Source organism: Mustela nigripes, chromosome 13 (genome assembly GCF_022355385.1).
Source record: "Mustela nigripes isolate SB6536 chromosome 13, MUSNIG.SB6536, whole genome shotgun sequence".
NCBI lineage: Eukaryota > Metazoa > Chordata > Mammalia > Carnivora > Mustelidae > Mustela > Mustela nigripes.
Window position 1 is genome coordinate 11362745 of NC_081569.1, and position 24169 is coordinate 11386913.

Genomic DNA, 24169 nt, shown 5'->3' on the forward strand with positions numbered 1-24169 from the left:
CATATACTGCGAAATGATTACTGCAGTAACATCTATCACTCATACTGATACAGTAAAAAAAATTTTTTTTTTCTTCTTGTAGTGAAAACTTACAGGATTTAACTCTTTTAACTTTCCAATATATCCTACAGCAGTGTTGACTGTAGTCATCATGTTGTATGTTACTAGTACTAGTTACTAGTGACATACTAGTTTTATGTTATCTAGTACTTACCTGTCTTATAACTGGAAGTCTGTACCTTCTAAAAATACCTTCCTCCAGTTACTCGTTTATTTCTTTTTTTGGATTCCATGTGAGACCACACAGTATTTATTTTTTTACGTGAGACTGTACAGTATTTAGTATTTGTCTGTCTTAGTTGTTTACATGTGTTGGCTATTGTAAGGAATGCTGCCAATTTTTTGAGTATCCTCCATACTGTTTTCCATGGTGACTATACCAATTTACAGTCTTATTAGCAGTGGACGAGGGTTCCCTTTTGTCCACATCCTTGCCAACCCTTGTTTGATCTCTTGTCTTCTTGGTGATGGCCTTTCTAACAGGTGTGAGGTGATACCTCATTGTGGCTTTAATTTGCGTTTCCCTACTGACTAGTGATGTCGAGCATCTACTCGTAAACCTGTTGGTCTTTTGTATATCTTCGGAGAAATGTCTCTTGAGGTGCTTTGCACATTTTTTAAATTTAAAAAAATTTTTGAAAGATTTTATTTTTCAGAGAGCGCGAGCAAGCACAAGCTGCGAGCATAAGCAGCGGGCGGAGGGAGAAGCAGGCTCCCCGCTGAGCGAGCAGCCTGATGCAGGACTCCATGCCAGGACCCTGGAATCATGACCTGAACCATCCTGGCCTGGGTGTCTCAGTCGTTAAGTGTCTGTCTGTGGCTTGTGGGATTGAGCTCTGCATTGTGCTTCCTGCTCAGTGGAGAGCCTGCTTCTCCCTCTCCCACTCCCCCTGCTTGTGTTCTTCCTCTCACTGTGTCTCTCTCTGTCAAATAAATAAATAAAAATCTTTAAAATATTTATGTATTTATTTGAGAGACAGAGAAAGTGTGCACCCATGTGCATGAGGGGAAGTGGACGGAAAGGGCTAAGCCGACTCCCCACTGAGTAGGGAGCCCCCCATGTGGGGCTCAATTCCAGGGCCCTGAGATCATGATCTGAGCTGAAGGCAGACACTTAGCCGACTTAGCCACCCACGTGCCCCATTAATTTGTTAATTTTTTTTTTTTAAAGATTTTATTTGTCATAGACAGAGGGAGAGAGAGCGAGCGAGCACAGGCAGACAGAGAGGCAGGCAGAGGCAGAGGGAGAAGCAGGCTCTCCGCCGAGCAAGGAGCCCGATGTGGGACTCGATCCCAGGACCCTGGGATCATGACCTGAGCTGAAGGCAGCTGCTTAACCCACTGAGCCACCCAGGCGTCCCAATTTGTTAATTTTTAATGTATTTGTTTTTTGCCATTGAGTTGTTCTTTCTATATTTTGGATATTAACTCTTTATCTGATAAATGCTTTGCAAATTTTTTTTTCCATTTTGTGGGTTGTCTTTTCACTTTGTTGGTGGTTTTTTTTTTTTGGCTGTGCAGAAGGTTTTTAGTTTGATGTTGTTGCTGGTACTTTATTTATATACTTATTTATTGTTGCTGGTACTTTAGATGGCATATCGAAAAAATCATTACCAACTACTGGCAAGGAGCATTATTTCTGTGTCTTCTGGGAATTTCATGGTTGCAGGTCATACATACAATTTTTAATCAATTTTGCCTTTATTTTTGTGAGTGGGGTAGGATATGGGTCCAGTTAGATTGTTTAACCTGGGGTATCCAGCTATTCCAGCACATTTATTGAAGAAATAGTCTTTTCTCCATTGAGTTTTCTTGTCAAATATTAGTCGATTGTGTATGCTTGAGTTTATTTCTGGGCTCTGAGATCTGGTCCACTGTTTTTTGTTTGTTTGTTTGTTTGTTTGTTGTTTTTTGTTTTGTTTTTTTCCTGTTTAAATGCCAGTACCATCCTGTTTTGATGCCTATAGCTTTATACTATAGGTTGAAAGTAGGAAGTGTGATGCCTCTACATTCTTGTTTCTCAAGATTATTTTGGCTCTTTGGAGGTTTTGCAGTTTCATACAAATTTTAAGATTGTTTTTTTTCCTTCTGTAAAAAATAACATTGAAATCTTAGTAGGCATTGTATTGAACCTATAGCTGACGTTTGGTAATAGTGACATTTTAACAATATTTTTCCCACTTAATGAACATGGGATACTTTTCCATTTGTGCTATTTTTTTTTTTTAAGTTTTTATTTTCAAGTAATCTCTGTATCCAGTGTGGGGCTCAAACTTAAAACCTTGAGAAAAGGAGTCACACGTTCCACCAGTTAAGCCTGCCAGATTTTTTTCATTAACGTTTTGCAGTTTTCAGAGTAGTGATCTTTCACCTCAGTTAAATATTTTCGTAAGTATTTTATGTTGGTGATGCTGTTGTAAATGGGTTCAATTTCTTTGTTTCTTAGAAAATTTGTTTTGAGTGTATAGAAATACTGCTGATTTTTGTATGTTAATTTTGTATCCCGTAACTTTCCTGAATTCACTGATTGGATCTAACAGTGTTTTGGTTGAGCCTTTAGGATTTTCTCCATATGAAATCATGTCATCTGCAAATAGAGACAATTTTACTTCTTTTTCAGTTATGTTGATTTCCTTTTCTTGCCTGATTGCTGTAGCTAGGACTTACGTACTGTGTTGAATAGGAGAAGTAAGAGTGGGCACTCTTGTGCCTGATCTGATTGGAAAGGCTTTCAGCTTGTTCACCGTTGAGTATGATATTAGCTGTGGGAAGGCTTGCTTTCTTTCTTTTTAAAACACCTTTTTCCCCTGAATATTATTCTAAGTATATTATATTTAATAAGTCATTTATATTTAAAGTCCTATTTGACTTGATGGTTTAAAAAATAATTTAAGAAACAGTCTTTCACTCATATTCTTAGCTCATCTTGTGTAGGATTGGGGGTACTTCTATCCTTTGCCTTGCATTTGGTTCTTTTGTCTGGGTTTAATGTGAACCATTTTAACTGTTAAAAAGACTGATACTTACATAATGAACAATTGCCAACTCACCACTCAGCTTCAGTCATAAAACATCACCAGTGTCATTCTCTGATCACATCTGCCTTGCTCAACCCTAGAGGTAAGTACAGTTGTGAATTTGATGTTTATTTTTTTAGAGGTTTGATTTTCATTCTCCTTTTTTTTGATATTACACAAGTAGTTTATTGTATCCATTAGTAATACTTCAAATAACTTATCCAACAGAATAAACCACTGTTAAGAGTTTTGTGATTAAAGTGTATCTGTGCACATAGATAGGTGTTGATGGCAAACATGGCTATTTTTTTATCCTGCAAAGCTATTTGTGTACACTGTTACATTTCTAGGGTCACTTTCCTACACAAACACAAGAATGCAGCTGCACAAGAAGGCATATACAAGGATATTTATAGCTTGTTGGTTACAATGAGCAATTTGGAAACCTAAATATTCTAGTCAGAGATACAGAAATGTAGAGTGTATCAAGGATTTTTGTAGCTTATTGACTAAGAGAACTGTTTAAGAATATCCTCAATATCTCAGGAATAGGGGACGGATTAAATAAAATGTATCCATATTATGAGGCAGTTAAAGGGAGTGGGGTAGCCTACTTATACACACCTCCATGTGGGTGCTGATGTGGGACATTTCCATCACATCTACAGTGATTACTGTTTTTCAGCACAAAAGGCTCACAGGATTTCCAGTTAACTGGGCCATTCTGGTTATCTTCAGCCTACTAATGCTGCTATTTCTGGCTTTCTGTTTCTTTAAGTTGAGAGTTGAATATTTTCTGTCTTGTTGGAATGTTTTGTATTTCATGGAACATCCTATGGTCTTGTGATGGTTTTAGTTGGTGGTGATTGTCAAAATGTGATTCTAGCCTTAATCTCTTGTCTGGAGATACTAAGCATTATAGTAAGTAAAAAAATATGGGGTGCCTGGGTGGCTCAGTGGGTTAAGCCTCTGGCTTTGGCTCAGGTCATGATCCCGGGGTCCTGGGATGAGCCCCATATTGGGCTCTGCTCAGCAGGGAGCCTGCTTCCTCCTCTCTCTCTGCCTGCCTCTCTGCCTACTTGTGATCTCTGTCTGTCAAATAAATAAAAAATCTTTAAAAAAAATTTTCAAAAGGATTTTAAAAAGATTGCATATTCTAGCGAAGTCAGGGAGTCCCCCTGTCTGTTGTCTTCTCTGGCGTACTGGTACAGGGAACATCATAGAAGACAGTTTTGCTCTCAAGTCTGTTGGGGAGGTTGACAAGTGACCAAGTTACTTGTATAGGAATGGGACACATGGTAGGCAAAGAGGCACAGATGTTAATATAATGAAGCCCAGCCCTTTGGTTGGGATGTGTGTCATTGCCCAAAGTGAGGAGAGCCAGCGGGGCATTGGTGGTGGGAGCTCACGCTGAAATGAGGCCGCCTGTTTGAGTTCCCAGGGGCATGAACTGCTGTGGCAGAGTATTACGGAAGTACTTCGTAGGCACTGAGTTTAGGATTGGAGAGGACACAAGGAATGTTTTCCGAGAGAAGGGTAATAATACCTGAGGTATTATGTATTATAGTTGTATGTTGTTATATATATTACATTTTTATATATATTATGTATTAACATCTCTGGGATAAAATACTAGCGGTATCTGTCACCCGCAGAGATTGAGCAATCCTCGGGCTTCCTCTGTGTCCTACAAGTGGTTCAGTGAGGCTGGAGCAGTGGGGGTGAGGGGAAGGAGGGCCGAAGCCCTGAGTCTTGAGAACTTGAGGAGGGAGGCCAGGTTTCACAGGCACGTGGAGGGAGACTGGGGGTTCCCAGTGACCGCCTAGGCAGCTGGGGGAGGTGGGCAGCCAGCTCCTCATCCTCAGGTCTCTCTAAGCCTGCAGGCACTTTGGTATGTAGATGCAGCCTCCAGGTACATTCCTAACACCCTTCCAAGTGCGTAGAAAGAGGTTTCTTTCTAAACTCCTCTTCAGGAAATTCTGGAACTGTCCCTGTGATCGAATGGTGGAGGCAAAGGTAATAAATTCTAACTATTGCCGTAAACTGTGTGGTACTGGTTGACTCATGAGCACTAGCAGGGAAGAACTTTGGGTTAGAAGGGGAACCTGAGCTTAGATGTGAAATTCTGAAAATCCTACTAATGTTTGAGTAAGGTTTTGTCATTTATAGGGTCCTGCTGTCCTGCCTGCCATTCGGTGCTCTCATGACCTTGCCGAGGATGGCACAGGTTAAAAAGTGGCATGGCCGTGAGAGAGGAGCTAGGACAGAGACCCAAGCTGTGGATGCTGAAGCCTGTACTTTTAAATCTTTTTTTTTTTTTTAAATAGATTTGATTTTTATTTATTTGACAGGCAGAGATCACAAGTAGGCAGAGAAGCAGGCAGAGAGAGAGGAGGAAGCAGGCTCCCCGCTGAGCAGAGCCAGGGATGGGGCTCCATCCCCGGACCCTGGGATCATGACCCAAGACGAAGGCAGAGGCTTTAACCCACTGAGCCACCCAGGCACCCCAAAGCCTGCACTTTTTACTACACTGTCCAGCCTTCCTCTTTGTTTTTTTTGCCTGATGACCACCTTGTGCTTGGTCACAGGTGGAGAGTAAGTGACTTAAGATACCTTAGTCAGTTGGATTGGGCAGCTTTTACTCTCCAAAGGGCCAAGGGGTCAGTCAGTATAATGAGGCCTTGGAAGTGTTGAGTCACCTGTTACAGGGATCTCTGACTGGTTTTGGACAAGGGACAAGGTTTATTTTCTGAGTTGCTAACATTTTAAAGTTTTGGACAGGGACAAGGTTTATTTTCTGAGTTGCTAACATTTTAAAGTAGAAGAATATAGTGTTGGGATCCCTGCTGTTTCAGGTTTCTCATCTTCTTCTTTCTTTTCTTTTTTAAGATTTATGTATTTACTTATTTGTCAGAGAGAGAGAAGGCATGGGCACTGCGCTGGGTTCACAAGCAGGGGGAGTGGCAGATGGGAAGAAACAGTCTTCCTGTTGATCGGGGAGCCCAATGTGGGACTTAATCCTGGGACCCCTGGGCTCATGAACTGAGCTGAAGGTGGACACTTAACCGACTGAGCCACCCAGGTGTCTCGCAGTTTTCTCATCTTTCACATGGGGATAGTAATTCCTAATAGGATTATTTTGGGTAATAAGCAAGGTAATATATATACATATACATATATATATATATATATATATATAGTCCTTTAAGTAATGCTGAGTACCTATTAGAGGATTAAGCAGTTAATATGTGGTTTCCCCTTCCTTTCTCCCCTCCCCAAGCTAGACTCCCCTGCCCCCCCAACCCCATTCTCATCGATTGCTCCCTCATCTAAACTAAAAAGCTTCAGGGCTGTAATGTGCTTGTGTGGATCACTTCGGATTTTGGGTATCAGTCCCAGTTCCCGTGTCCTGCCCCTGTCCATTCTGTGGACGTGTTTGTCAAGTGATAGGCCCTCATTGCTAGTTGGGAAGATACAGTGGTGGTAAATTCGGAGCCTTCTTTACCCTCTTGGGCTTCATGCCGTGGGAACTCAAGAACCCTTTTGTTAAGTTACCATGAACCCTGGGTTCTGGGTTGCTAATGCGCTTCCCCTCCTGTGCTCCAGCTCTGAGCAGAAGAGTTGGACGGCCCAGGTGTTTTTGTGGAGTCGATCCAGTTTCGGTCTTTCCCTTTAAAGTAACTTCACTGATACCGATGTGCCCCTGAATTGCTTTTACTCTACGGGGAGGGTATATTGATTGTTCAACTCCCGGAAGATGATACCCCATCTTCCCATAGCCTTGTGGTGCTTCTGTTTTGTGGCTTCGGCTGTCATCTGCCTACCTAGGTTGCTTTTTCCTGAGGGGTGTTTGGAAGGATGAAGGAGTGGGATGTGTGGTAGCCCATAGTGGTCTTTTTTGGATTAGGCGTTCACGTCCCACTAGGAATGCTCTTTTTTAGTTTTTTCTGTTGATTGTACCAGGGCCAGAACTCATTGCCAGAGATTGCAAGGCAGGACATCTGGTTGGGGGTAATGTGTATGTGTTTTCATACAGCTCTCCAGATGAGTTTGATTTGCACCTGTGGTTGAGAACCAGTGATTGGATAATTGAACCAGGTTGTGTTCTTACTCTTGGGGTAACGTTGCTTACCCCAGTAACGTTGCTTTGCTTTTTTTTGTTCTGCATTGGGTTTTTCCTTTGTGTGGGTGGGGGGTTTGTCTTAGGGAGAGAGTGATACTGAACAAATGAGACTTAGTGGATCCAGACTGGTTGACCTTCGTGTGTCACCTTGGGAGACTTGCTATTCTATTTCTGAGCTTTTGTTTTTCCTCATCTGATTGAAGGAGAAGATAATATCCCTCTTTGGAGTTTTTTTTTTTTTTTTTTTTTTAAGATTTTATTTATTTATTTGACAGAGAGAGATGAGAGATCACAAGTAGGCAGAGAGAGAGGAGGAAGCAAGCTCCCTGCTGAGCAGAGAGCCCGATGCGGGACTCGATCCCAGGACTCTGAGATCACGACCCGAGCCGAAGGCAGCGGCTTAACCCACTGAGCCACCCAGGCGCCCCCCTCTTTGGAGTTTTATAAAAGAACTAACCTATACAAATTAAGTGGTAAATGGCATGATCTAAGCACTCAGGAAATTGTAGATACTAGGGAGGTTGGGAATGATAATAATGACATTATTTGCAGTATAAAAATACAAATCCGAATTTGAAGATTTTGATTTTGTATTACCAGAATCAATACTCTGCTTTCATTTTACCGCTTCTTAAAAAAACAGATTCTACAAAAACAGATTTATGTGCAGTTCTTACATCTTAATTTTTTTCTTTTTTTTTCAATTAAGTCACTCAGCATCTGAAGAAGCTTCCGGTTCAGACTCAGGAAGCCAGTCGGAGAGTGAGCAGGGCAGTGATCCAGGAAGTGGCCATGGCAGTGAGTCAAATAGCAGTTCTGAGTCTTCAGAGAGCCAGTCGGAATCTGAAAGTGAGTCGGCAGGTTCCAAATCCCAGCCAGTCCTTCCAGAAGCCAAAGAGAAGCCAGCCTCTAAGAAGGAACGGATAGCGGATGTGAAGAAGGTATCTACTTTGCTATACAGAGAAAGTGTGCTGTGAGCTAGGACCAGCTAGCAGACCTCTATTTCCCATGGAAAACTTATGAGTTAATCTGGATAATAAAAACTGTAGCTACCTTTTGTAATCATCTATTGCCTGTGGATATAAACAGGGACTGCTTTCTGTTCTGTTTGATTTAGTAGACACGGGGCCATAAGGAAAATAATTACATGAACCGTCAAATTACAAAGCAAAAAGGCACATTTTTATAATTTTTTTTTTTTTAAAGAGTGAGCAAGCTAGGGGCAAAGGGTGAGGGGGAAAGAGAGAATCTTCCGAGGGGTCCATCCCCAGCATGGAGCCGGACACAGGGCTTGATTTCACGACTCTTGAGATCATGACCTGAGGTGAAATCAAGAATCGAATGCTTAACCAGCTGAGGCACCCAGGCACGCCTATAGTTTTGGTTTTTAACATTTAAAAAGGTAATAGCCAATACTGAACAAGACTAGAGAGAATTACTGACAGATGATTATGGAATGTAGTTGTAAAGCTTAGTGATTGATGATAACAGTTCAAGAATAAGGATAGTTTTTTCGTATCTGAAGCATGGAAGAGAAATACTTCTCATAGGAAAAAAAGTTAATCTGCATCTAGGCAATGTAAGTATTATGAACTTAGAAGAGTCTTCTAGCAAAGAGTGCAAACAAGCCAAAATTCTAAGTGCATAGTGTGGTCTCATTGAGGCACAAACTTTGAAGTGCATTCTTTTTAGGGAAAAATTAATGAGTTGGCCTAATTACAAGAATGCAGCCAATCTTTTAAAATTCCATTTTGAGACAGTTGTATTTGAATCACTGAAAATAGAAAAGAATATTCTTTTAGATTAAGAATAAAATGCCCTAGTGAAATAAAAAGCTTTGTGCTGAGTTGGTTTTTATTCTTCTAAGATAGAAATCTAAGCACATATTTTTGTAGTAGTACAAGCAATTTAAAATACGGGTTCTACAGAATAGCTTCAACAGATGTGCTGTGAGGGATGGGAAAAGAAAGCCGTCCTTGCTACTTTGTTAACAGAGGAGTGACTTTCAGACCCTCAGCTACTCTACCTGCTCGTTGTGTGGGCGGACCTTTCACAAGAGGGAATACATGTAGAAACACCTATTAGAGGCTTTGCTCTGAGTATCCCTAAACTCAGACTTACTGCCCAGGCTTGCAGCGGAAGGCTTTTCTCTGTGATCTTCAGAGTGTAGTGTCAGAGCCTGCTTTCCTCTCCATCTAGATCAGGTGCTCTTTTCAGAACACCAACACACAATTTGGAGGGAAGTATAATGGGTTGAAAAAGTCTGGGTATGACTTTCATCTGTGCAGTGGAGATTTCTTGACTTGCGGAGTAAAGGAAACCATGGAAACCATATTACTTAACATAGTGCTTAAAACGTCACTGAGATCATGTTGATCAGGATTCACAGTGGTTAAGTTTTAAGACCTTATATATTTAACCTTATATAAAAAAATGAAGGGAACTAAGAAGGGAAATCATGGCTAAGACTGAATTTCATGATGGAAGTACAGCTTCAGACAGAAATATTAAAATATACTTCCAGAGTTAAGGTGATTAATTCCAAGAAGTTAAATAGTAAGGTTAATGCGTGGATGCGTGTTCTAACCAGTTAGAATGATTGGATTTTGACTTTAAGGATATTATTCTAAAATGAGAACTTCTGAGGAAAGCTCTTTGTTTTCTGTATACAGAGAACAATGTCCCTTTACATCGTAGTTTTTTTACTGAAGGGTTGAATTAGATATTGTGGCCATCAAAAGGACAGAGATGAACTCAGGATGATATTAGTATGTGTACATTATGGTATAATACAGTCCTAGGATTTGAGCCTGGATTCCTAGTATTTTAAAATGATAAAACTAATCAGTGGTCTTTTCAGTGATTTAGCAGTCCGAGTTTATAAAAGCTTCTTAAATACCTGTGCTGAGTAAAGAAATTTCACAGCTCTAACACAATTCCAAAAAGGGGTCAGGGTTGAGGTAGAGGTTGGGGTTGGCATGGCTAGGTAAACCTTTTTGTCGCCTTTCTTTCTCTTTCAGATTTGTTCAGTGTTCTGCTGCCTCTGTCACCTAGATTTCTTGCCACTTGGTTATTCCTAACTCTGGTTGGGCACTTTGTCTTCTCAGCTCTGAGATTATTTCAAGGCCGTTATGGATTTGTCACCTTTATAAACTGAGAACACTGGAGTCCATGATAAAATTGATTTCTTGTTCTAAAATGCCTTTTCCTAGAACATCTTCCTTGTTTTCTTTGGAGGCCTTGGTTTTCTTCAGCTTACTTGGCATTTTTTTTTTTTTTTAAAAGCACTTTGGTAATATCCTCCCTTGCCTTAATAACATTCTGTTTTTTTCTGAGTCGTCTTTCATCAGTTTTGTCTTTTTTGGGGTCCACTTTCCACGCACTTCATGAGTCTCAGCCAGGGGCTGCTGTGGCCTCACTTTCTAAATATTTTCATGAGATTTGCTGTTACCTGTATTTTGACAACAAACCCACATTTCTAATCTTGGCTCTCAGGCATTTCTTCTACATGTTTATTGACATCTTCATTTCAGTGTTCCCACAATCCATCCAAATTCATTTTGCCTCTGTGTAACTGATTTCATTAGAAGAACGCCATGATATACTTGGTAATAATTATCTATGGGAAGGAGACCGAGGTGGGGGTTATAGACACTCAGAGGTTTTGTGGGGCCTTCTACATTTTTTCTATAGATTTGTTGATTTGAATCTTTTATAAGATGATGTTGGTATATTGTGGGGGGGAAAAACTGTCTCTCCAACTAAGCTCTCCTACTTATCTATTTTCAGTAAAAAAAGGTGGTTTTATGAAGGCACGGGAACAGGACCCATAGACAGAAGGAGCTGTCTACTTATTTTGAGATTTTGTTTTATTCAAGTAATCTGTACAAGCAACATGGGGCTTGAACTTAGAACCATGAGATCAAGAGTTGCATGTGACTGAGCCAGCCAGGTGTTCCTACTTTTTTCTTTTTCTTTTTTTTTTTTTTTAATTACTAGTGAAGATTGTTACTAAAAATCAAGTCCCAAAAACCAGGCAAAGGCTAATTACTGTTGAAGAATAAAGTAGAATGATCCAGAGAAAGATTGGCAGTGGTGCTCATTTCTGGAACTTCTAGCTAAGTGTCAGAAATGCCCAATATGCGTGCTTTTGGCATGTTGTGTAAGCATCCTGAGGAATTTAAAGAAATAGACAAATGTTCTGATTCTTACTTAATTAGAATTGTCGGGGACTTGCTTGTTTTTTGAGCTCCCAGATAGGTCAGTGTGCAGTCACACCTGAAACTGGAATGCATTAGGGACTTAAAATTCATCAGTAAAAACTTTGTCTTCAGTGGAAGCCTTGCTGTATTACTCAAGTGTAAGTTTATATTTTAATGACCAGTAATCAGCGTACCATGTAGTTTGAGAGCCATTCAGTAAAGAAGAGGCATTGTTAAACTTCACCATGTTCAGGATAATACAGGTAGTACTTTATTATCTCTAAACAAAGCTAACACAAAACAACCCTTTTGATATTTAGTTACTTAAATTTTTTTTTAGATGGAGATACATGTCTCAGTAATGAAAATAGTAAATGGGGGATCAAGAAAAAAGGATTCACACGTGGTCTATTAATTTTACAGATGTGGGAAGAATATCCTGATGTTTATGGGGTTAGGAGGTCAAACCGAAGCAGACAAGAACCATCACGATTTAATATTAAGGAGGAGGTAAGAAAAAGAAATGCTTTAAGAGGATACATTTAAATTCCTTATCTTACCTCATCCTTTTCAACTCTGGTGTGTATGTATGTTCCCATTAACGTGAGCCTTATGCCTGAGAATTAAGTGACTCTGTTGCAAGCTTTCTCAACCTAGAACTGCAGGGAAAACCACAGGTGTCTTTTAAAGAAAAGAAATTTACCAGGAAGATTGTGTCACAATGAATGTTTTAGTAGAGTGTTAGAGTATATTATACAGTATTGGCTTCACATGTTTATTTTCATTTTTTTTAAATGTTTCTGGATTTCAAGTGAAATTGATGATTGCAAGAAGTTTATCTTTTAAAATAACCTAGTTTGTAAATCTCCTAGATTTTGTTAAATGAGTCACTAGCTTGGTAAATGTAATAATGGACGTAGTTTCAGATTTATTTTCTGAGAAAGGAAGGAGAGTTTGTGTAACCTAAGTAATGTGTTTTAACTAATTCTTCAAATTTGCTTTCTGTTTTTAGTGTGCAGTATAAAACACTTCACACATATAACTCTGATCTAATTGTGAGAGATTGAATGGATTGGTGATTTTTAAAAATTGATATTATGTACTGGGTTCTTTTGTTTCCATAGCATCAGGCTTTTCTCACCTTTCTCAGTTTGTGTGGTATTTTTGTCCGTTCTTACCTCTATATTGGGTTTATAGACCACATTCTGAAGAGATGCTCTTTTACGTCTCCATGAAATGGCCCCTTTCTGCATTCTTAGGAGGACTTTGCTATTCTTAACTATGTAACATCCTTCTGATGAAGGTGAACTGTTAATATCCAGAGGTTAGTGAGTTGGGGGGTAGAATTTGGTAAATGTACTTTACAGATCTAATTGACTATAATATCCACATTGCCTTCATGGTGTTTTATTTTGAATGACCTCTGAGTGGTTTGCCTTAGCTTTCTTTATCCTCGGTGTCTAGGCCTAGGTTCCTGAGCCATGTTAGTTACAACCAGTCCCATTGTTGAGTCACTCTTGTCCTCTTTTGTATATAAATTAACACATTCTCTGTAGGGCATAAGACTAACAGCAGTAGGAATATTTGTCAGTTTCCCTAAGTTTGGGGGAAAGAGCTGTTTAGATGTTTTTGACTGTGTAAACTTTCCTTGGCCTAGTGCTGTCAGGCCAGACAGCAGAGCACTCTCAGCTCGTGATTGAACATGTTCTTTAATGAGTCTGAAATGGAATAGATCAGTAGGTCAGCACCTTTAATGGCACACTAAATGTGGCATTTTCACATGATATTCGAGATCTGCAGTATCCAGTACGGTTGCCACTAACATGTGGCTTTTAAAATTTGTATTAAAGTCCAGTTAAAGGAAGGATTCTGTTCCTTAGCTGCACTACGTACATTTCAGGGGCTCAGCAGTCCCCTGTGGCTGCTGGCTACTAGATTGGATCCTGCAGATACAGAACATTTCCATCATCACAGAGAATTTTATTGGGCTGTGCCCTTGTAGAAGTTAAGCCGAGAGAAATATTTCCTGGTGTTAGAGGTAACTCCATTATAACAGACAGATTAATTCAAAGGAAAAGAAGAGTGAGCGCCCACCAAACACAGGGTTCTTTTGTCTGAAAGCTCATGTTGAATGATGTTATGATGGAGCAGATTGTTGAATCAGGGGTTCGTGTTGTCCCTGAGAACTGTGAATTAAAGTCTGTGATCATTTCTCCCCCTCACACACTGAAGGCAAGTAGCGGGTCTGAGAGTGGGAGCCCAAAAAGAAGAGGCCAGAGGCAGCTGAAGAAACAGTAAGTCTTTCATGGGTCATGTACTTCACACAGGGGTTTAGAGCACGTCTACTTCTGTGGGGCTGCCTTTGTCATGTGGTAGTCCACTCCGGGTCCCAGAGTCTGCTGCGGCTCCTGCTGTCTTGGGCCACTGTCTCCTCTGTCCTGCTGCCTCAGCAGCCCTTGAGGCCCAGAGACCCCACCTTGTGTGTGTCCCATGTGTGCTGGGCTACGGCTTACCCCACCTGGTGAGCCCGTTAGCCCCATTGTGGTTTTCTTTAAAATGTGCACAAATTCTATTGTGATTGAACAAGGAACAAATGTAGATTTGCTCTTTTTCCCATTTCATGTGGTTCTGACTGGACACCCAATGTAGTATGAAATTTCTCACTGTTGTTACTATGTAATTTTAATACTGCAGTTCACAAGGCAGAAAATTTTAATTCTTGGGCTTATGTAAAATTCCTTTAGAACATAGATTATATATTTATTATTTTTAAAATTTAAAAACTCTACTTAAGGTGAAAAATTATTTTTATTTATATTTTTTAGAATTTAAAAATCATCCTTGGAGGGGGTCTGGATCTCTGATAGTCTGAACTCTACAGCCCGTCTCCTCAGGGGCTGCATTTGAAAATGTAGATACTGAAATCCTGGCAGACAAATTCAGGGGTTTCTCATGGTAAATAGTTGTCCATGGTGCCTATTAAAATAGAACCCCAGTTACATATATTTTCTGTCCTAAAATATTAGTACTCCTTAATAAATTTTTGGCCTAAGGAGTTTGAATTTTTTAAACCCATTTTCTCATTTTCCAAAATAGAGTAATACTTGTTCTGCCAACCTAACAGGGTTGTTGGAAACTATGCTAGGGAAAGTCAAGTATTTAGTATTGCCCTCCCCAGAGCACATCCAATTTTCATTTGTGTTTTAAATATTTAATTAGAGTTGGAGGAGAAACTGTAGGCAGGCCTGTACTTCTTGGCATCTTAAAAGGCTTTTGTTCTACTCCCATGTTCTAAGTCCCATGGCCTGCTTGAGAAGCTGTTCTGATCTAATGGCCTTTGGGAGCCTTTGGGAAGCCCATGCACGTGGTCTTTATTCCACCATCTGGCTACGTTCTGCTGGTCTCTTGACTGGTATCTACATGATGCTGTGCTTGGAAACCTCCATAGCCTACTTTAAGGGCCTTCTCTGTGTGTGCAGAAGCCCACTGGCCCGTGTACTTACTTTCCTCCAGTCATCCTAAGAGTTCTTGAAAGTTGACAGCCCTCAGTGGCCTTCCTTCTCCTGAGTAGAACCTCTTAGTTTCCTTTCAGGGGCCTGTATCTTCTGTAAGGCTGCTTCGCAGCCCCAGGTTCTTCCTTAGGAACCTGTAAGAGCTGTGGGAGTTCCTTTCGTGCTTGTTTTTATGGGGGCACTTGGCTAGCCTCACTTCCTGCCATCCACTGTGCAGCTGGTGAGTACTGGGGCTTATGAGGAGCTTTTCTCCTGAGTCAGTTAATGAGTGGGATTAATTGGAGGAGGTGCCATAGTGACTGATATTGGAAGGCACTAAAGGGGGCCCTCTGTGATCTGAGCAAGCCTAGTAGAACCTAGATTTTAGAATTGACTCAAAGAGAGTGGAAATTTTGAAGTATTAGCACAGGGAAACGCTTTTCTGAAACCCTGCAGACTGTACCACAGATTTTGAAGTTCTTTTAAAGGAGCTATTTTTATTAATTTTATTTTTTGAATTCAAACTTTAAAAAAGCTTTAAGAACAAAAAATAGTGTAAGGAATGCCTGTGTACTTTACTCAGATTTGCTTTTGGTTACTACTTTTGGCCCTGTTTGCTTTATTGCTTTTATATATTTATATATACATGCACGTAATTTTTTTTTTTTTTTTGCACGTAATATTTTTTCTGAACCACTTAAGACTAGGAGTGACACACATCATGGCCTTTTATCCCTAAATACTGAAATCTGGATTTTCTAAGAAGAAGACTATTCTCTTTCCTAAGTACAGGGTAGTTTTAATGTAAATAGATTTAACATTGCTAAAATACTTAGTCTAATTCATATTCCCATTTTGTTAATTGGCCCAGTAATGTCTTAAAACATTTCCTACCTCCATTGCAGGGTCCCATCTAGGGTTAGATATTTTATGTAAGTGGTCAGGTTTCTTCACAGCACTTTCACAGTGCTTTCACACTACTTTGCTTTCATGACTTTGGCATTTTTTTTTTTTTTTTTTTTTTTTAAAGATTTTATTTATTTATTTGACAGAGAGAAATCACAAGTAGATGGAGAGGCAGGCAGAGAGAGAGAGAGAGAAGCAGGCTCTCCGCTGAGCAGAGAGCCCGATGCGGGACTCGATCCCAGGACTCTGAGATCATGACCTGAGCCGAAGGCAGCGGCTTAACCCACTGAGCCACCCAGGCGCCCATGACTTTGGCATTTTTAAAGAATAGAGTCTCACAAGGGACTAACTCCCCAGAGTCATAATGTGAATTAGTATTTTAAAAATTCAGAAGTTACACAGTGTAATGTTCCTATACAATATTGAAAACATTTTTCAAGTTAGTTGGCAATGTTAAAAATTTGAGAAATGGTGCTTAAGAGTCCAGATTTCTAGCTTCTTAGAAAAATCTGTCTGTGCTGGCCCCTTTAACAGTGGTCTTTATAACCTGATGGCCTGGGAGTTCTCCATTTGACCCTATTTTATAGACCTTGCCTGGCCTAATGGGTATTTCAGTTGTAACCCCTGACCTAGTCATAGTAACCAATAAAATTTTTCATTTATTTAACCCACTCCTGCTGTTTTAATCACTGAACTGTTACCTATGCCATACTTATTAATGTTATCCAGATTTGTGGAAAGTTGTATAGGATTTTTGCTGACTCCTGGTCCCACCAGTGCTTCAAACCACTCTAGAATGGTTCCAGAACCTTTTCTCCTAACTGTAGTTTAAAAACAAAATGTGTTCACTGTAAGTCACTTGAAGTTTTTCTCTTGGGATCATAGTTTCCCCCGCCCCCCACCAGTGCTTTGAGTTGGAACTCTGTCACAAACTCATGACCCAGTGGAGGAGAATCTGTTAGCCCCAGATTTTCCTTTTTCAATGGAACTTCTTCCTGAAAGGCCTTTCTTCTGGGAAAATGTACTGAAAATAAATGAAGTTTAAGCCGCTCTTTTCTTCTTTTCCTGTTCTGCCTTCTAAAAGTAGAGAGCGGAACCTCCTTCTTTGGGCTTTTAGTGATAATTAGTAGGACTCTTGGCCACAGTTTAGGCCTGTTTTATTTATGATGGAATTTTGTGCATTCCCTCCTTCACAGCTGTTTAGGTTTGATTTGTGTCTTAGGATCTGTGTTCTGCCCGACACCTTTTTCCAATAAAGGAACAAAACTATACCTACTTAGCTTGCATTCTGACTTTTTCTTGTCTATTTACATTGCCTTAGAGCCTCAGTGGCCAAATCTTAGTATTTTTCTCCCCAGTTCCCAAGATTTTGGTAAAAATTTGATTGATTTCTTCTTAGGAAATCCCGCTGATGCCCTCTTAGAGCTGGATTTGGCAATTCAAGTCTCCTTTGACATGTGAAAATTTTATTAATCATAATCTTGTATTTTATTTTTATTTTTTAAAGATTTTACTTATTTCTCAGAGAGAATGAGAGAGAGAGAGAGAGAGCACACAGGCGGGGCAGTGGCAGGCAGAGGGAGTAGGAGAAGCAGACTCCCTGCTCAGCTAGAGTCCAATGCAGGACTCAATCCCAGGACCCTGGATCACAACCTGAGCAGGAGGCAGATGCTTAACTGACTGAGCCTCCCAGGCATCCCAATCACAATCTTATTTTTTAGACAACTCCCAGTTGTAGCCTGACTTGTAACATATGGCTTCATCAAGGAGTCATCATCCTAAAATTTGCATTATGTATAAGAAACCGGTGGTCTAAGAGAGCCTTTGACATCTGCAGGCTTGGGAAGTAATCTTTTTGATCACTCTTCTCACCTCCTCTTTATTCAGAGTGACTTAGTGTCTCTGATCCTAACTTACTTTTCCCCCTGTTCTTGAAAGTTAAAACAAAATTTAAGATAATCCAGCCAGTTTCAAGTTCATGTACAAATTTAGGCCAAAAGCCTTCAGTTGTTCAGATCCTCACAGAACGTGGAGCTTGTCTTTTCCTGATTCTGTAGCCTTCAGTGGGTTATGATTGAAAGGAGGAGGGCTGGAGGTTTGGCATGGAATGCTAAATACCTTGTTCTTACTTGGGCCACTTGCTTTGCTCAGTTGTTGTACATTCTCATACTGGAAGATGCTCAGTCTTCCTAGTTGTCCATAAGTTTATACACCTGTAATTTAACTGGAAAACTCGCCTCAGCACTGATTAAGGTTACTGCCATTTTAGTCCCAGAGTTGTAGAAGTGACTCCTTAGCTGCCCTGATTTAGCTTCTCAGTTCCTGTGGTGTTAGGTAAATTACAACGAATATTTGACCGTGGATCTTTCTCATCTGATCTGCTCTCCCTTACATCTTAGTTGTTTTGTGTTCTTTCAAACTACTTTCCTGTGAAACCACTTTGGTTTGGCTATGTGAGCCCGTTCCAGGGGGTAAACTGTTCTGAACTTGGTCTAAGAAAGAATACAGCCTCGGTGCCTGGAGACCTCTTCCTTCCTCTCTTCCAGGCTATCCCCTTCTATTCCTTTGATTGCTTAGCAAACAGTTTTTGTACTTAGTTCTAGGGAAAGGGATTAAGACCGGTATCCAGCGTGTAGTTAGACATAAGGAGGTCTTTGTTTAAATGAGAGAAGGAAGGCTATTAGGCAATATTAATAGGCCTTGGTGAATTAGCAGTCTGCTTCCAAAAAAGTACCTTATCTGTCTTTTAGACTGATGGGGTTCATTCTTAATTATTTCTTTATTTAACAAAGCAGTATCTTCCTCCATTTGCTTGCCTTTGTGCTAAGTCTGGTGCAAAGATGAACAGAAGTGGCCCTGCCCAGGAGCAGTCACCTATGCCAGAGGAGATGGATATGAAGCAAACAGTGCCAGTGGGACTTGAGTAATGTGTTCTTTTGGCTTTTCATGCTTTCTAGAGTCTCCACTTACTCAGGTGTTAGTGTGGCTCCTGGGCTTTTTAGGAAGATTCTCAGGAATCGGTTGATAACCACCTTCTTGCAATAAGCTTCCTTTATTCCTTTGACCTATTCTCCTATGAAGAATGTTGACATGACTTTGTGATTCTCTAATAGTTGTCTTTAGCATAATCTTACTTCCTAATCATGGGCCCAGAGGCACAGTGGTGATTGTTTTGTAAAACCTCAGGTACTCGCCTGTGAGTTCGTGGTTTTTTTTTTTTCCCCCTGGATATTTCATGCCCAGTGACTATTTTATGTTCCTTCCTTTTTCCCTAGAAATGAGCTAAGCCCCACATTTGGTCTTCAAACCTCAAAAACTCCGGAGTGGTAGGAGAGACCTATAAGATAAGGCTCTTTAAAGCCTTCTAAGATCTCAAGGAGCAAAGGAACACCTACTGTGTCTAATAAATAATTATTAAAGACTACATCTTTAGCTGAACAGATTATTTAGTAGGTGGTAGGTTTATTGTGAAAAGTAATTTTAGGGACTGTTTCATCAAATATATTCTAAACATGTTAAAATATCCCGTATAGTAGTTCTGGAATGAGTCTTTAACCAGTATTAGCATCATCTTTAAATATGGTAAAATTCGAGTTTTTAGGCCTCTTATTAGACTTGCTGAATAAGAAACTAGGGCTGTGGTCCAAATATTTTTTTTAGTAAGTTTTTCAGGTGGGTTCTGATCATCGTAAAATTTGAGAACTAGTCTAGTATATATTATGGCTTCAATCCATTCAATGATAGTAAATAAAAATAGAGTATGAGAGATTTAATAGCTTTTTTTTTCTTTTTTTGCCAGAATAGTTTAAAAAAATACTATTGTACTATCCATTTTCATCACCAGAGAAAAAACAGTCCAGGAAGGAACACAGCCAAAATTTAAATGGAGCTAGAATAAACCTTTTTTAGCCATAATGCCTAAAATGCACATGCTGCCTTTTGGAGAATCCGATTGAAGTTGGTTTTGTCAGATTCTTCAAATTAAACAATCTTGAGTTCTTTTAGAAAAAAATGATTTTGCTTTGCTTTTGATCACAGAGAAAAATGGAAACGGGAACCCTCAGAAGATGAACAGGAACAAGGCACCAGTGCAGAGAGCGAACCAGAGCAAAAAAAAGTGAAAGCCAGAAGACCTGTCCCCAGAAGGTGCAGTGTTTGCTCGAACATCTCTGCTTCTGGTGGTGCTTAATTTGTTAGATGGTGGATGATTTGGTGTTAGAACGACAGCCTTAATTGTTGGGATACAACATGTTGTGACTCTGGGCTTTGAAAGTCTGTGTTCACTTCTTGCCAGTCTACCTCATTAGCAAGGGTTTAGATGATGGGGACGCTTACATTTGATTGGGTGTTTGCATGGTATGTCTCACACAGCAAAGCTTTTTTTTCTTCCTCCATGGCATACTAGTTAGGAGGGGTGGACTTGTCTTCTGCTTTTAAAAAAACCTCCCTGTGTATTTGAGTAGTGTGTAGGCTCTTTTTGGGAGAAGTAATTCCTGAGTTAAAACACTGGCTGGTTGAAAGCATGCTTCACTGCTTATTACCTTGTTCTTAGAATCTATCACGAGCAGAGAACGTGATTGTGCAGAGAAGGAAGTCTGAAGTGGTAGGAAACTTTGGTAATTTTTGTTCGGATGTCTGGCAGCAGGGGTACTGGTATTGAAGAAAGGAAGGCGGGAGACAAAGATCGCAGGGAAATTTACCTCATAGTAATGCTTAGGATGGGGTTGACAAGCTTTTTCCTTTGGGCCAGATCCCACTCACCACCTATTTCTTTACGGCCAAGTGTAGCTTTTATAGATAAACATTTATAGTCTGATAGTAGGGAACACTAAGCTTGAACCTCAGTTAAATGAAATGTTATCCTTTCAGAAAGAATTCTGTTCTCATTAGATGTGTATCACAGAAAGTGTACTGAGTGATGATTATTTTGAGTGTTGTCAGTAAATATTATGTGAAAATTCATTTTCCCTCATTATATCAGTGCCTGGGTAGTGGCCTCAGTTTTGCTTCTTGTCTGGGAAAGCTAAAAATATTTATGCTCTGTCCATTTGCTGCAAAACATTTGCCTACCTCCTATTTATGACATTCTACAGCTGCCCCCATCCCAGCAGGGAAATTCACATGAGTTTGGTGTCTTTTTGTCCAGGTTTAAGTGCCACCTCAGCTTTCTCTTCTAGAGTTTACCTGTCATTTACTGACCCTGATCATCGGTCTCTGTGGCATTGGTTATGGAAGATAAAAGAGAGACAGGCAGGATTGTGGGTTTCCATCTCCCCCTTTCTCCTTTTGTCTTTTTATCATGGGTAGCGTATTTGGGGATTTCCTTCCGAGTGCCCAGGCTGTGCCTTTCTGTCCTGGTTGTTGCTGGGAGTCACGCACGGAGCTGTCTCCGCAGCCTGTTCAGCTGGTGTGCGGCAGGGCGCATGCTCTCATGTCGTCTTCTGGATATACTTTGTGTGCATGTAACAGAAATTCATGTGGAGAGATTTCTGTCCTTTGCTCCTCTGTACAGACAGCATTTCATATATCTTGTTCTGCGTTTTTCTTTCCTTCTCTTAGAAATCTTTCCTGTCAAAACATGGAAACATTTTGGTGGTTTTTTTTGAGGGGTGGTGCTGGCTACCTAGTATTCTGTTCAGGAACTGATTCCCAGCTGATGAAGATTTAGCATTTTCCTAATTTTTTGTTATTGCAATCAGTACTACGGTGAATACCTTATTAAGCCTGTATCTGTGTGTATCTGTAAGAGCAATTCCCAGAAGTAAAATTGTTAACGTTTGTAAGTTTGGTATTTTCAAATTGCCCGCCAAAGAGGTACCATCAGCAATAGATTGCATGTCCGGTAGTCCTGCGGAACAGTGGAGCCATTGCCTGGGAATCCACTGTGTCTCTCTTTATGTGATTGAGGATTCTCAGCATTAGAATCACTTTTGTGTTGAAAACACAGATTTCTAGTTAGTTAGAATCTCAGCAGATGGAACCCAGGAATGTTCGTGGCTGGCACTCCCCACGTTAATCCTGTATGTGTACTGCTGCTCTGGGAAATGATAAAGATTTGAAACAGACACCAAGGGATAGAGTGAAAACTTCGCTGTTTTTTCTTTTCTCATTTCAGAACAGTGCCCAAACCTCGTGTTAAAAAGCAGCAGAAGACTCAGCGTGGAAAGAGAAAAAGGCAGGACTCTTCCGATGACGATGATGAAGATGACGAAGCTCCTAAAAGGCAGACTCGTCGCAGAGCGGCTAAAAATGTTAGGTGGGTGGTGCCCCAGAAGTCTTCCACTGGTGTGAGGGTGACCGTGTAGTCGGCTAGAACCTGGTGGTGGTAAGGGCAGGATTTGTGTCTGATAGGCAGAAGTAATGACTCGTGTCCGGAGGCTGTGCTCAGAGATGTGGTCAGTGTTCTTGTAGAAGGAATGCTGTGGGCCGGTGGGAATGTGGAAGGAAGAGTGGCTCATTCGAGGCCTTTGTTCCTGGAAAGAAAACTGCTTCAGATTGATGCCTTCATTTCATACCTTCTCTCAGGAAAGATGTTTGGATTGTATTCTCAGTTCTAAATTGCTCCTTCAATTAGTTTCTCCTGAGGATCAGATTACATACTCGGTATAATAGTTTTATTAAGTTTACTAATAGGCTATGAAGCACTAACAGGAAATAAAAGAGGAAGGGATACATGCCAACATCAGTGTTTTATTTTATAGGAGTCAAGGGCATTTCTTTTTCTTCTGGAGGATACACAGGTTTCTTCTGGTCTACTTAAAGGTGGTGAAGCTAAGTCCTGGAGATACTAACCTGGCCGCGTGTCCAGTTAAGGACTCCACAGCTAGGACGAGGTGCCGAGTATGCTAACGTATAGTTCAGCACTTTGTCCTCCTCTAGCTGTTACACATTCAGGAGCGTGTTTTTCTCTTGTGTGACTCCCAGACCATTTATTGCCTCTATATGGTGGGAGATTACGTCTTAATATTACCAGGAAGTATGTTGAATGAAGTTTTCAACAGTTTGAGAATACTCACATTTCATCTTCTTCAAATATCATCAGGAGATAAATATAGGGTTCAAGTGTTTAGTCTTAGATACAGCTTTCTTTTTGCTTAATGAAACAGTAACTGTTTTTTCATTTATTATGCAATTTCTTTGTAGTTGTTCCCTTGTTTATATAGCCATGATCTCATACCACAAAACGAAAGCATAGCTGTGTCCTCCTGTATCTCGCTTACACAGATCACTGCAAATGTAGTCTGTTTTTATTTTAAACTGTGAGTAAACCTTCTTGTAGTTCTCGGTGAACATGCATTACTTCCTAAGTAGGATGAAAAAGAACTTTGAGGTTGCTTTAACTGTGGCTGATCTTAAAACAACATGTTGGATCCAAAAGGGTATATGGTTCTTTAATGATACTATTATTTGGTAGTGTTTAAGTCTGAAAAGGCAGTTCCTGATTTATTCAGCATTATTCCTTATGCAGTTACAAGGAAGACGATGACTTTGAAACCGACTCCGACGACCTCATTGAGATGACTGGAGAAGGAGCCGATGAGCAGCAGGATAATAGTGAAACTATTGAAAAGGTCTTAGACTCAAGGCTGGGAAAGAAAGGAGGTATGTGTTTTTGGGAAATAAATTACTACTGTTTTTTGTTTTTTTTTTAAGATTTTACTTGTCAGAGAAGAGAGAGAGCATGCACGTGCACAAGCAGGGGGAGCAGCAGGCAGAGGGAGAAGCAGACTCCCTGCTGAGAAAGGAGCCCCATGTGGGACTCAATCCTAGGACACTGGGATCATGACCCGAGCTGAAGGCAGATGCTTAACTGACTGAGCCACCCAGGTGTCCCCAAATTACTTCCTATATGTGCTCAGTGAGGCCCGAATCTTCTGCATTTCAGCTCTGAATTTCAGTCTGTGCTCATATTGGTTGTGAAGAGTGAAAGTTTTTCTTTCTTTCTTTCCTTTTTTTCCCCCTTTTTCAAGTTTTTTTAAAATTTCAGTTAGTTAACATACAGTGTAATATTAGTTTCAGAAAATTCAACACTTCTACACATTACCTGGTGCACATCACAAGTGCATTCCTTAGTCACCATCACCTGTTTCTATCCATCCCTGCCCACCCTGCTTCCATTCTAGTAACCATCAACTTGTTCTCTACAATTAAGAATCTGTTTTCTGGTTTTCATCTCTTTTTTCCTCCATGTTTATCTGTTTAATTTCTTGAACTCCACATGAGTGTAGTTACATGGTATTTGTCTCTGACTTACTTTACTGAGCATAATACTCTCTAGTTCCATTTCTGGTGTTGCAAACAGCAAGATACCATTCTTTTTTATGGCTGAGTAATATTCCATTTTCTTTATCTGCTCATTTATCAGTGGAT

General features: G+C 40.2%; 1 protein-coding gene across 2 annotated transcripts in view; it reads left to right on the top strand.

Annotated features, from left to right (window-relative positions):
- CHD2 (chromodomain helicase DNA binding protein 2) overlaps window positions 1-24169 on the top strand; it is a 121486-nt gene that overhangs the window by 15548 nt on the left and 81769 nt on the right. Inside the window, exons 3-8 of one of the 2 annotated variants that reach the window (XM_059371630.1) lie at window positions 7910-8141; window positions 11826-11912; window positions 13635-13696; window positions 19838-19945; window positions 21915-22055; window positions 23268-23401. In XM_059371630.1, coding sequence (XP_059227613.1) covers window positions 7910-8141; window positions 11826-11912; window positions 13635-13696; window positions 19838-19945; window positions 21915-22055; window positions 23268-23401 — 764 coding nt within the window. The remainder of the gene's footprint in view (window positions 1-7909; window positions 8142-11825; window positions 11913-13634; window positions 13697-19837; window positions 19946-21914; window positions 22056-23267; window positions 23402-24169) is intronic. The other variant, XM_059371631.1, reaches the window with a different exon arrangement.